The sequence below is a fragment of the Nomascus leucogenys genome, chromosome X (genome assembly GCF_006542625.1).
Source record: "Nomascus leucogenys isolate Asia chromosome X, Asia_NLE_v1, whole genome shotgun sequence".
In the NCBI taxonomy this organism is placed as follows: domain Eukaryota; kingdom Metazoa; phylum Chordata; class Mammalia; order Primates; family Hylobatidae; genus Nomascus; species Nomascus leucogenys.
In genome coordinates, this window is record NC_044406.1 from 93,760,861 (window position 1) to 93,775,126 (window position 14,266).

Here is a 14,266-nt window from a genome sequence, read left to right on the forward strand (position 1 = left end):
AATTCCTGGTCTCAAGGGATCCAAGGAATCCTCCCACTTCAGCCTGCCAAAGTGCTGAGATTCCAGGCGTGAGCTACTGCACCCAGCCAGTCACTTACAAGTGTGTCTGATTTCCACATATTTGTGAGTTTCCCAACTTTTCATTGTTTTCTAACTTCATCCCATGTGGTCAGAGGACATGCTTTGCATGATTTCAGTCCACTTATATTTATTAAGGCTTGTTTTATGCTTTAACTTACGGCCTACTTTGGAGATGTTTCATATGCACTTGAGAAGAATATGTATTCTGATGTTAGGTGGAAAGTTCTACAGATGTCTTTTAGGTCAATTTGCCTTATAATGTTGTTCAAGTCTTCTATTTCCTGGTTTATCTTCTGTCCAGGTGCTCTGTCATTGAAAAAGGGGTACTGAATATTCCAACTCTTTTTATGGACTTACCTGTTTCTCCTTTCCTTTCAGTTTTTGCTTCATGTATTTTGGGCTTTACTGTTAGATGCATATATATTTATAGTTGTTACATCTTCCTGATGTATTGACCCTTTTGTCATTGTAACATTTTACTCTTTATCTCCAGTAACATTTTTTTAAAAGTCTATGTTGTCTGGCATTAGAATAGCCACTCCAGCTTTCTTATGGCTGTTGTCTGTGTGACATATTTGTTTTCCATCCTTTTACCTTTAATCTCTTTCTACTAATCTAAAGTGTGTCTCAAATAGATGGCATGAAGTTGAATCAGACTTGTTTCTGACACCTCTGCCTTTTATAGTATTGCATAATCTATGCATATTTATTATTTTGATATAGATTTATGACTGCCATTTTATTGTTTTTGATAATGCCTCAAGCTTTTTGCTTCTCCATTCCTTCTTTTGCATTGAGTATTTCATAACGTGATATTTACATTTCTTTAATAATATTTTTGATTTTTTAAAAGTTATTTCCTTAGTGGTTGCTCTAGGGCTTACCATACACATCTTAACTAAGCAGAATAGGCTTCAGATAAACACTAACTTAATTCCAATGTAACAACCCTATTCCTATATAAACCTATACATTATAAACCCAACACACCTTATTATAATTACTTAATATAATTTTACATCTTTAAAAGAAGCTGAGAGAAGAATACGTTTATAGTTTTTTTTATATTAAACTTATTTCCTATTTCACGTTCTCTCCATTTGTTCCTGTGGATTTGTGTTACCATCTGGAGTCAGTTCTTTAGTACAAGACAGTTTTGCTTCCACTCAGCTTCTTCAACCTGTTATTGGCAAATATATTATATTTTATATGTTATAGGCCAAACGATGCAACTATATACATATTGTTTTATGCAATTGTTTTTTACATTAGTTAAGAGAAAAAAGAAAAATGCATAGATTGTTTCTGATAATTACATAATTATTTTTGCCTGTGCTCTTTTTCTGCATGTGTGTAGATTCAGATTACTGTCTGAGGTCACTTGCTTTCAGCCTGAAGAACTTCTTTTTGTATTTCCAGCAAGTCAGGTCTGCCAGCAACAAATTCTCTTGGTTTTTGATTATGTGAGATGTTTTATTTCACCTTCATTTTTGAAAAATAGTTTTACTGTATATAGGATTATTGGTTGACAGTTATTTTCTTTGAACACTTTGAATGTGTTATTCCACTGTTTCTGAGGGGAAGTCAACTGTTAATTTTATTTGGGTTCCTTGGTAAGTGATGGCTCATTTTTCTCATATTGCTGTCAAAATTTTCTTTTTGTTTTTGGGTTTTAGCATTTTTCTTATGATGTATCTGTTTGTAATTTCTTTTCCTTCTGGGATGTATAGGTTAATGTCTCTCATCAAATCGGGGGTATTTATAGCCATTACTTCTTAGAATATTTTTCTGCTCCTTCTTTTCTCTTCCTTTTTTCCTGTACTCCCATTAGAAATACGTAGGAATGCTTAATGGTGTCACACAGGTTCTATGCTCTTGTTCAATTTTATTCATTGTTTTCCTTTCTGTTCTTCAGCCTGGGTAATATCTCAGTTCATCTTCACAACCCAATGAGGTAAGTAGCATTATTATCCTCACTTTATAGATGAAAAATGCGAGGCTCAGATTAAGTGACTTGCCAAGGTCACAGAATGTTAAGTGTGGCTGTACAGGTCTGACTCCAGTTTGTACCACTTCCTCTCTGTATATTGTCTTTTTATTTTCCAGCAACAATAAACAAACAACTGGGGGATTTGTGACTGGCATCCTCTTTGCTAGAGAACTCTTTCTTTCTATTTCCCTTTGGTATTCTTTGCTAGTACGTTCCTCTTCTAAAATTCATATGCTTAATATTTAACATATATTAGACATTTAATCAATGTTTATTGCTTTGAATTCAATGATACTCAATGGTTGCTAGCTTAAATGGCTATGAGAACATCAACATTTTGATCTAAAATATTTCACTAGAAAAATATATAGCTTTTTGAAGACTGATAACTTGTGGAGGAAGCATTCATTAAATATGTCAACTAACTTATGAAACTACCTACTATTACTGCTGATAGTTCTGACTTCATAGCATTTGTTGATGCTTAGGCCTGGGGGTCCTAATCTTTTATTTACTAGGTGGATGAAATATGGCAAATGGGCTCTAGTAAAGAAATATTTCAACATTTAATTAGTTTTTTATTTCTATATATAGGAAGCAGTCTAAGAAAGAATGTTATCTCTAGAGACAAATATTGAGGACCCCAGAAAAATTATAAAGATTTTTAAAAATCCTTAGGCATAATCCCTTGTAATTTATCCTGAGAAAATAATACTCTTTGCACTCTACCCTTCATACTCAGCATATCATCTGTCCTATATAGTCTTCAATTATATAATAGAAAATGTTTTCTACCAGTTCTCTCCAAAAGCTGAAATTACTTTTTTCCCCTCCCTCAGTTAGTTTTTCCTCTTCAACTCCAAACAAACTGGTGTCTATACATAAATCCTAGATCCAAGATTCCAATTCAAGAAAGACCATCTAGGACCCACAATTTATATATATTCTAGCTACCACTAATTTCTGTAGTGCCACCTGTAGCACATGATATGAGAGAAGTCGCTTGGAGATTTGACCGTTGCTTTTTGTTCTTTCCAAACTCTATCACCAATATTTTCCCATGTAGTTTATATCCATTTACTAGATGCAATGCTTGCCATGCTATCTCCTTATCTAAAAGAGAAAGAAAAAATTTCAATTTACATAGGACTTAATAATTCAATTCTATTCCAGGTCTAGTTTATTTTGCCTTGGAATTAAATGTAAGCTATAAGGCCATATAGTCATTTGATTTGATCATGTTTTCTATAATCTCCCATTTGCATTATTCAGCAAAATTAAATTAATGGCTAAAAATAATAACAATAAAAACTCAAAATGGGTGTTTGAGGGTGTCTCCTAATTCAAAGAAACAAGTAGAGAAACAAAGACACAGGCAGTGTGCTAAAGAAGTCTAAGCTATTAGTAATTATACACAAGCCTCTATCTTAGGTAACAGATTATAGGTATTATTAGAATCAATCATTTTCAAAATGAGTAACACAAAAGAAGTTATCATGTTATTGAGGGCACTTTGCCACTTTTTTTTCAGTGGGAGAGTGGTTCTGGGCCATCTTATTGGGATAAATAAGTATAAGAACCCTTGTAGGCATATTGAAGGTTGAAATGTGAGAATGTATACTATATGCCAGGAGTATTCAACTTATGGGTCTAAGAGCCTGGATGTAAGAAATAAGGGAGGGATGATTTGTGGCCAGGAGTTTGTGGAATCCTAAAGTAGACAAGTAGACTGAACCAATTTTGTTTCATATATATATGTACTACAAATTTTTTTAAGTGTATAGCTTTCAAGATTAGTAAAACAGCTACACATCTTAAAGTAGTTGCTTTAAAAAGCCTTGTTATTATGTATTTTTTCAATTAATACATCGTATTATGTGGGGCACCCATAAACAGTTTTTTAAATTTAAAAGGGGTTCTTACACTTGAAAAGACTGAAAACCACTGGTATAGAGGATTTAAAAACCTTCAGTATGATAGGAAAGATGATACAAAACTGTATGAAAACAATGGAGGGGAGTTTGGCCGTATTCATGTGTAAAACCACTTGCCCACATATAGATTAATAGGCTATTTAGAAATGACGATACTTTAGGGACAATGAAAGGTACAGATCCTACAAAGTGTTCCCCCAAAACAACATATTATCTGGTCTGTCATAGAAACTGAAATTCTTATATTATTCTTCCCGTTGGATTAGAAGCTATGCATTAATTAATATGCAAATAATATTTAGAAGACTGTATCATCATCTACTAATTATGAATTAGTAATAAATTAGTATATTAGCTTGCGCTCACAGCGCATAAGCCAAGTACATGTGTTCTGATCAGAATACTAATACATTAATTAATGAGTAATCTAATTATAACTTGGACTAGAAATACTATTATCAGTGAAGAGAGCACAGATTTTGGTAGGGTAAGAAGGAAGTACCAAGACTGGGAAAAACTGAGGACACTGGGGTAGTGTGGCCATGCACTGTCAATGGAGGAGAGGAAACAGAAAGAAACACTGAAAACATATTTTTCGTTCATTCTCTTGTTCTCACATGCTGTGGAGAAATCAAAGGACTATATCTAAATGAGAGAGGTTATAGGTAGTCTCTAGCGAACTGAGGGGCAACTGAGTAATCATCTGGATGAAACTACTTACTGGGAAAGGTGATAAAAGCCTGGCCCCTCATTCGTCCAGTCATCATTCGGAATTGAATTGGAGGTCCTTTTTTCTCCTGGAACCGAGCGAACAATGACACAAGATCTCTTTCAGTCACCCGAGGGCTAAGGTTCTTCAGGTATAACACCTAAAACAAATTGAGGATCAACCAAAATATCATATAAAGGAGGTAAGGCAACTCATTTTTTTTTCTTTTTGAGACAAAGTCTCACTCTGTCACCCAGGCTGGAGTGCAGTGGCGCAATCTCTGCTCACTGCAACCTTGGCCTCCCGGGCTCAAGTGATTCTCATGCCTCAGCCTCCCGAGTAGCTGGGATTACAGTCATGTGCTACCACACTTGGCTAATTTTTGTATTTTTAGTAGACATGGGGTTTCACCATGTTGTCCAGGCTGGTCTTGAACTCCCAAACTCAGGTGATCCACCCGCCTTGGCCTCCCAAAGTGCTGGGATTACAGGCGTGAGACACCATGCCCAGCCGTAAGGCAACTCTTTCATTATGATTAGAATTAGTTTCACATAAAAATGGTGGATTGAACATATTCATTTAATTTCATTCCATCCAGAAAACTCTCTAAAACTACAGGAACTTAAAAAAAAAAAAACAAAAAACACAAATCAACAAGGTCAGGAGGAACAAGAAAAGGAGACAAAAGCAATAATAATCTGGAAGATGAAAAATAATTGGATAAGCAGGAACCAACTCAGCACACTGAAGAAAGCTGAATTTTAAACTGGTAGTGGAGAAAGCCAAGAACACACCCGTCACCACTTAAGAATCCTTAAATAGTTCAGGAACTGATAATTTCACTTACCTTCAGAAATAAATGTGAAGGGATGGGGTTAAAATAAGGCAGATCAGTTGAAGGCTGTCAAAAAGCAAATATGATTTTTAAATACCCTCCCTCACAATATGCTATGGGGTAAAAGATAACTTGCCAATCCTGGTAGAAAACTTGAGGTTCATTGTCAGAAGATGGGGAATGCCACACATGGCTGAAGATGTGAACACTGTTTCTGAAAGCAAGGAGACTAAGAGAAAGAATGCATACTAAATGTTGAGGTCCTCCCAGTCCTTTTCTGCCATTTGGCTCCTAGAACGCTGGTAGTACCCTCGTAAGAAAGATTTTGGAACAGTCTTCTCTGGGAAAACTGGTAAGTCCTAGGAGGAAAGATATAAAAATACTGACTTGGGATGAGGAATTTCTCTAACAAATGACCCAGCCAGACCACTTTAAAGTGAAGCTCAAAGTCAACAAGTGCCACTTGTGTGCTCAGAGATTCCAATCTGCTTTTTAGTTCCTACTTCTAAAGTTGGGCATGGATTATCCGGCATCTTAGGAAATCCTCTAATGTGAAAGAGAGAACACAACAAACATAAAGAAAAGAAAGGAAATAGGAAAAAACTTCAACAAACCATAACTAATATCCTCAGGAAAATAAGAGAAATTATTCTACCTATTAGGCATGGGAGGGTGGGTACGGTGGCTCACTCCTGTAATCCCAGTGCTTTGAGAGGCTGAGGTGAGACAATCACTTGAGTCCAGGAGTTTGAGATCAGTCTGGGCAACACAGTGAGACCCTGTCTCTGCAAAAGAGACAGGGTGGCATGTGCTACTTGTGAGCAAACAGCATGCACCACCACAACTGGCCAATTTTACAAGTCCCAGCTATTTGGGAGGCTGAGGCAGGAGGATTACTGGAGCTCAGGAGTTTGAGGCTGTAGTGAACTATGATCACACCACACCACCACACTCCAGCCTGGGCAACAGAGTGAGACTCTGTTTCAAAAAAAAAAAAAAATTCAACAGAACAAAAATAAGCTCTTATATGTGATTGAACGTAAGATGTTATCAGCTTAAAACAGATGGTTTTACCGTGCCCTATACCTATAAAAGATACACAGAGGAAAATGGGAAAGATATCAAAGCATATCACTACAAAAAAAAAAACCCAATGAACCACAAAGGAAGACAGCTGAGAGGGAGAGACAAAAGAGCTACAAGAGAGACAGAAAACAATTAAATGGCAATAGTAAGTCCTTTGCTAGCAATAATTACACTAAATATTAACAAACTCCCCAAGAGACAGAGTACCTGAATGGATAAACAAAATCCAACTATATGCTAGCTATTTTATGAGGCCAGGATTACCCTGAGACCAACCTAGACAAAAACATTATAAGAAAAATACAGACCAATATCCTTAATAAACAGATGTAAAAATCCTCAACAAAATATTACCAAACCAAATTCAACAGCACATTAAAAAGATCATACACCTTGACTAAGGAAGATTTATCCTTGGGATGCAAGGATGATTCAACATACAAAAATTGATCAATGTAATACAACGCATTAACAGAACAAAATATAAAAATTACATGATCATCTCAACAGATGCAGACAAAGCATTTGACAAAATCCAACATTGTTTCATGATGAAGACACTCAACTACTAATAGAAGGAATTTACCTCAACATAATAAAGGCCATATATGTAAAGTCCACAGCTATAATATTCAGTATTAAAAAACTGAAAGCTTTTCCTCTAAGATCAGGAACAAGGCATGGATACCTACTCACACCACTTCTATTCAACATAGTACTGGAAGTTCTAGCCAGAGCAAATAGGCAAGAAACAGAAATAAAATGCATCCAAATCAGAAAGAAAGAAGTAAAATTATCTCTGTTCACAGTTGAAATGATCATCCATGTAGAAAACACTAAAGACTCAACAACAAAAAATTAGACATCAGTAGAATGGGGAAAAGCTGAAAGCTCTTCCTCTAAGAACTGGCAAAAGACAACAATGCTCGCTCTCACCACTCTTATTCAACACAGCAGTGAAAGTCTTAGCCAGAGCAATTAGACAAAGGAAAGACATAAAAGGCATACAAAACAAAAAGGAGGAAGTCAAATTGTCCCTGTTTGCAGACAACATGATCTTATATACAGAAAAACCTAAAAAAAAAAACCTAAAGAGTCTACCAAAAAGCCCTTAGAACAGATACACAAATTCCATACAGTTGCAGGATACAAAACCAACACACAAAAATCAGTAGCGTTTCTACACACGAACAGCAAACTAGCTGAAAAAGAAATCAAGAAAGCAATCTCATTTACAATAGGTACAAAAGGCAAAATAAAATACCTAGAAATAAATTCAGCCAAGGAGGTAAAAGGCCTCTACAAGAAAAACTACAAAACACTGATGAAAGAAAAGTGAAGAGGATACAAACAGAAAGATATTCCATGCTCATGGACTGAAAGAACATTGTTAAAATGACCATACTATCCAAAGCAACCTACAGAATTAATGCAATCCCTATCAAAATACCAATGACACTCTTCATAGAAAAAGAAAAAAAATCTTAAAATTTTTATGAAACCACAAAAGACTCTGAAGCCACAGCAATCCTGAACAAAAATAACAACGCTGGAGGAACTGCACTACCAGACTTCAAAATGTACTACAAAACTGTAGTAACCAAAACAGCATGGTACTGGCATAAAAAGAGACACATGTAACTGTAGAACAGAATAGGGAACTCAGAAATTGACCCATGTATCTACAGCCAACTAATATTTTAATAAAGGCACCAAGAACATCAGTTGGGAAAAGACAGTCTCGTCAATAAGTGGTGCTGAGAAAACTGGATACCTATATGCATGAAGAATGAAACCAGACCCCCATCTCTCACCCTATACAAAAATCAACTCAAAATAGATTAAAGACCTAAATGTAAGACCTGAAACTATAAAACTACTAGGAAAAAACATAGGGGAAACATTTCAGGACACTGGTCTGGGAAAAGATTTTATGAATAAGACCTCAAAAGCACAGGCAACAAAAGCAAAAATAAACAAATGGGACTATATTAAACTAAAATCTTCTGCACATCAAAGGAAACAACAGAGTGAAAAGACAAACTACAGAATGGGAGAAAATATTTGCAAACTACTCACCCAACAGGGGATTAATATCCAGACTATACAAGGAATTCAACATATTAACAGCATCAAAACAAACAACCTGATTTAAAAATGGGCAAATGATCTAAACAGCTATTTCTCCAAAGAAGACATGCAAATTGCCAACAAATATATGAAAAAATGCTCAACATCACTAATCATCAGGAAAATGCAAATAAAAACCACAATGAGGCATCATCTCATTCCAGTTAGGATAGCTACTACTGGAAAGACAAAAGTTAACAAATGCTGGTGAGGATGTGGAGAAAAGCAAATTATTACAGACTGTTGGTGGGACTGTAAACTTTTACAGCCACTATGGGAAACAGTATGGAGGTTCCTCAACAAACTACAAATAGAACTACCATACGATCCAGCAATCCCACTACTGAGAATTTATCCAAAGAAAAGGAAATCAGTATATTGAAAAGACAATGGCATTCTCATATTTATTGCAGCACTATTCACAACAGCCAAGATATGAAATTAACCGAGGTGCCCAACAATGTGGTATATATACACAGTGGAATACTATTCAGCCATAAAAATAATGAAATCCTGTTATTCAGAGCAATGTGGATGGAACTAGAGAACATTATGTTTAGTGAAATAAACCAGGCACAGAAAGTTAAACACTGCACATTTTCACTTATATGTGGGAGCTAAAAAGAACTGATTTCATAGAAGTAAAAACTAGAACGGAGGATACTAGAGGCTGTGAAGGGTAGGAGGAAGGAAAGGATAGGGACAGACTTGTTAAAGATGTAAAATTACAGTTTGATAAGAGGAATAGGTGCTAGTGTTCTATACCACTGTAGAATGGTTATAGTTAACAATAATATATAGCATCAAATAGCTAGAAGAAGGACATTGAATGTTCCCAATATGAAGAAATGATAAATACTTAAGATGGTAGATAAGCTAATTACCCTGATCTGTTCACTATACATTATATGTATCGAAACATCAGTATGTACCCCATAAATTTGTACAATTATTATAGGTCAATTTAAAAACTTTAAAAAGAAAATAAATAAAATAATAAATCAAGGTTCACAAGTGCAGCAATCAAGACACTGATTTTTCTCCCTTGGGTACTTTGCAGCTGAGACAAGCTGCTACCTGGTGAATGGTGATACCATGTTTATTTGGCCCACAGTTCAAACAGCTTTCATGGAAGACCTCTTGAGAACATCACTTTTCTGTTTTAATTATACCGTTTTATTATTGGCATGGAATTATGACTATATTAATGGAAATAATAGAAAAGAAAAAAACCCAAAAAAGTTAGAACTAATTAACAAATTCAGTAAAGTTGCAGAATAAAAAATCAAAGTAGAAAAATTCAGTTGTGGTTTCTATACACTACCAGTGAACAATATGAAGAGGAAATTAAGAAAGGTATCCCATTTACAACAGTATTGAAAAGAATAAAATACTGAAGAAAGAACTTAACCAAGGAGGTGAAAGACTTGTACACTGAAAACTACAAATGTTGCTGAAAGAAATTAAAGAAGACACAAATAAATGAAAAGGTATCCTGTGTTCATGGATTAGAAGACTTAATATTAATATATCCAAACTATCCAAAGCAGTCTACAGATTCAATGCAATCTCTATCAAAGTCCCAATGGCATTTTTTACAGAAATAGAAAAAACAATCCCCAAATTCATATAGAACCACAGATGATACCAAATAGCCACAACAATCTTGGGAAAGAACAAAGCTAGAGGCCATACACTTTCTTATTTCACAACATATTACAAAGCTACAGTAATCAAAACAGTATGGTACTGGCATAAAACTGGACACATAGGTCAATGGAACCAATTTGAGAGTCTAAAAATAAACCCATGAAGCTACAGTCAACTGATCTTCTAAAAGTGTGCCAAGAATATAACACGAGAAAAAGATAGTCTCTTTAACAAAATGTTGAGAAGACAGCCACATGCTAAATAATGAAATTGGACCCTTATCTTATGCCATACACACAAGTCTATTCAAAATGGATTAAAGATTTAAATATATGATCTGAGACTGTAAAACTCCTAGAAGAAAACATAGAGGAAAAGCTTCTTCACATTAGTCTTGGCAATGATTTCTTTGCAATGACACCAAAACCACATGCAACGAAAGCAGAAATAGATAAGTGGGACTACATCAAACTAAAAAGCCCTGCACAACAAAGGAAACAATAGAGTGAAAAGGCAACCTATGGAGTAACAGAAAATATTTGCAAACCATATTTAATATCTAAAATATATAAGGAACTCTACAACTTGATGGCAAGAAAACAACCTCATTAAAATATGGGCAAAAGACTTAAATAGACATTTCTCCAAAGAAGAGATACAAATAGCCAACAGGTATATGAAAAGATGCTCAATATTACTAATCAACAGAGAAACGCAAATGAAAAACACAATGAGATACCACATACCTGTTAGGATGGCCATTATCAAAAAAACAGAAAATTACAAATGTTGGCAAGGATATGAAGAAGTTGGAACCCTTGTGCACTGTTGATGGGAATGTAAAGTGGTACAGCTGCTATGAAGTACAGTGTGGAAGTTCCTCCGAAAATTAAAATTAGAACTACCATACAATCCAACAATCCCATTTCTGGGTATTTATCCAAAAGAGCTGAAATTAGCATCTCAAAGAGATATATGCATTCCTATGTTCACCCTGGCAATACTCACAATAGTCAACAGGTGGAAAAACCTAAATGTCCACTGACTGATGAATAGATAAAGAAAATGTGGCATATAAATACAATGGGGGCTGGGTGTGGTGGCTCACGCCTGTAATCTCAGCATTTTGGGAGGCTGAAGCAGGCAGATCATGAGGTCAGGAGTTTGAGACCAGCCTGGCCAACATAGTGAAACCCCATCTCTACTAAAAATGCAAAAAATTAGCTGGGTGCGTTGGCAGGTGCCTGTAATTCCAGCTACATGGGAGGCTGTGACAGGAGAATTACTTGAACCTGGGAGGTAGAGGTTGCAGTGAACCGAGATCGTGCCACTGTACTCCAGCTTGGACGACAGTGCCAGACTCCATCTCAAATAAATAAATAAATAAAATAAATACAATGGAATATTATTTAGCCTTAAAAAAGTAGGAAATCCTATATGTCATTATGCTGTAATACGAATGAAACTCGAGGACTATAGGCTAAGTGAAATAAGCCAGTCACAGGACAAATATTGCATGATTCCACTTACTGAAGTATCTAAAGTAGTAAAACAGAAAGTAGAATGGTAGTCACCAGGGCTGGGGGAAGGAGGAAATGCGGAGTTGCTGTTCAATAGGTATAAAGTTTCAGTCATGCAAGAAAAAAAAGTTATACAGGTTTGCTGTACAACATTGCGCTTATTATTCACAACATTGTATTGTACACTTAAAAATTTGTTAAGAGGATAGATCTTGTGTTTTTAAAACACAATTTTAAAAAAATGGAGGAGGAAAAAAAATCTCATACATTACCTAGCATTAGTTATATCCTTTATAGCTTAAAGGAACTATGGAAGAATTCAGACAGGAGCAGCAAAAGCAAAGAAAAAGCAAATATACCTCTTAAATGACTTAAGTGCTGAAAGGTATAAATAAATATATTAAATATTGTTAACAAGTAGTAGAATCTTTAAGTTTCAAAATCTTTAAAACCTGGATATTAACATATTTAGCATTTATATATGTTCATATCTTAAAGGCAAGGGCATAGAATAATTGACTTGCCTATGCTCTCAAATACTAATCATGAAAATATCAAATTAAATAACCATAGAAACGGGTATGTGAAAACAAACTTCGAGTTTCTCATCCATTAGGAAAGACCCATACTAAGACTGTTCCCTTTGATATGAATTTTTTTTTTTTTGAGACGGAGTTTCACTCTTGTTGCCCAAGCTGGAGTGCAATGGCGTGATCTTGGCTCACTGCAACCACCGCCTCCCAGGTTCAAGCGATTCTCCTGCCTCAGCCTCCCCAGTAGCTGGGATTACAGGTGCGCACCACCACACCCAGCTATTTTTTTATATTTTTAGTAGAAATGGGGTTTTACCATGTTAGCCAGGCTGGTCTCGAATTCCTGACCTCAGGTGATCCGCCCGCCTCGGCCTCCCAAAGTGCTGGGATTACACGCGTGAGCCACCACATCTGGCCAATATGAATATTTTTTAAAAATAAAGAGGACTTCTGGTTGAGGTGGCTCTGTCAGGGGATGCTGGGATGCATCCCCTCTGCATATATACACACATAAGTGCAGACTTGTATGTATGTATGAATGTATCCACAACATACATAACACACACACACACACAGATACAGCTAGGTTCAAAAACAAGATAAACAAAGCTGTGAAAAAGAAAAACAGAGCCTCCAAGTGATAATACAGCATAAAGCTCTTCCTGGTATCCCTATGCAATACATGGTATTATTTTACATGCTTTCAACTTCATATAATATAGCCCTTTATATAAACAATATGCATTCTTCTACAGCTACATTTTTAAAAACTCTTTAAAAATGTATTTTAATTTTAGAACAGTTTTGGATTTATAGAAAAATTTAGAATACAGAGAACTCCCATCTACCCCATGGTTTTCCCTGTTATTAATATCTTACATTAAGGTAATGTAATGTAACCTCACATTAATATGTTGTTACAATTAATGAAGCAGTATTGATACATTATTATTAACCAAAGTCCATAGTTTAGATTTCCTTAGTTTTTACCTAATGTCCTTTTTCTGTTCTAGGATCTAGGTTACATTACATTTAGACTGGGGTTATGGATTATTGGGAAGAAAACCACACAGGAGAAGTACAGTTTTGATCACATAATGTTAAGCATACATACAATCAATATGATTCATCAATATGATTAACAACTATTGGTGTTGGCCTTAATCACCTGGCTTAGGTAGTGTTTGTCAGATTTCTTCTTGAAAAGTTACTCTTTTTTCCTGCTTTTTCTTCCTGTACTCTTTTGGAAAGAAGTCATTATGAGCAGCTCAAAACTAAGGAATGGGGAGTTACGAGTTCCCTCCCTGAGGCAGAGTATCTACATAAGTTGTATGAAATTCTTTTTCATGGGAGGCATATATTTCTGTTCCTCTATATATTTGTTTACTCAATCACTTATTTATATCACCTGGACTCATGGATGTTTATTCTATACATTGGATTATCCAACATTATTTTAGTTTGTTGCACAAATTGTTCCAGCTTTAGTCATTGGAAGCTCTTTCATTTGGCTCCTGTATTCCTTTGCAATACCAATGTCAAAAAACAACATAAAATCATGTCAAAGAACAATAAAATAATGATTTTAAGATAATGATTTATTTTATCTTAGTTTGTTGCACAAGTTGTTCTGGCTTTAGTCATTGGAAGCTCTTTCATTTGGCTCCCGTATTCCTTTGAAATATCCCCAATGTCAAAAAACATAAAATCATCATGTCGAAGAATAAAATAATGATTTAAGATAATGATTTATTTTATTTTACTTAGTTTGCTGCATAAATTGTTCTGGCTTTAGTCA

At 35.3% G+C, this 14,266-nt stretch overlaps 1 protein-coding gene across 4 annotated transcripts in view; it reads right to left on the reverse strand.

Moving 5' to 3' along the window:
* RBM41 (RNA binding motif protein 41) overlaps positions 1–14,266 on the reverse strand; it is a 66,411-nt gene that overhangs the window by 12,033 nt on the left and 40,112 nt on the right. For 2 of the 4 annotated variants that reach the window (XM_030806960.1, XM_030806961.1), the window contains exons 7-8: positions 4,727–4,874; positions 1,796–3,184 (exon numbers count right to left, since the gene is read on the reverse strand). In XM_030806960.1, the coding sequence (XP_030662820.1) occupies positions 3,018–3,184; positions 4,727–4,874 (315 nt within the window). In that variant the 3' untranslated portion in view covers positions 1,796–3,017. Of the gene's footprint in view, positions 1–1,795; positions 3,185–4,726; positions 4,875–14,266 lie in introns of those variants that run through there. The other 2 variants (XM_030806962.1, XM_030806963.1) reach the window with 2 other exon arrangements.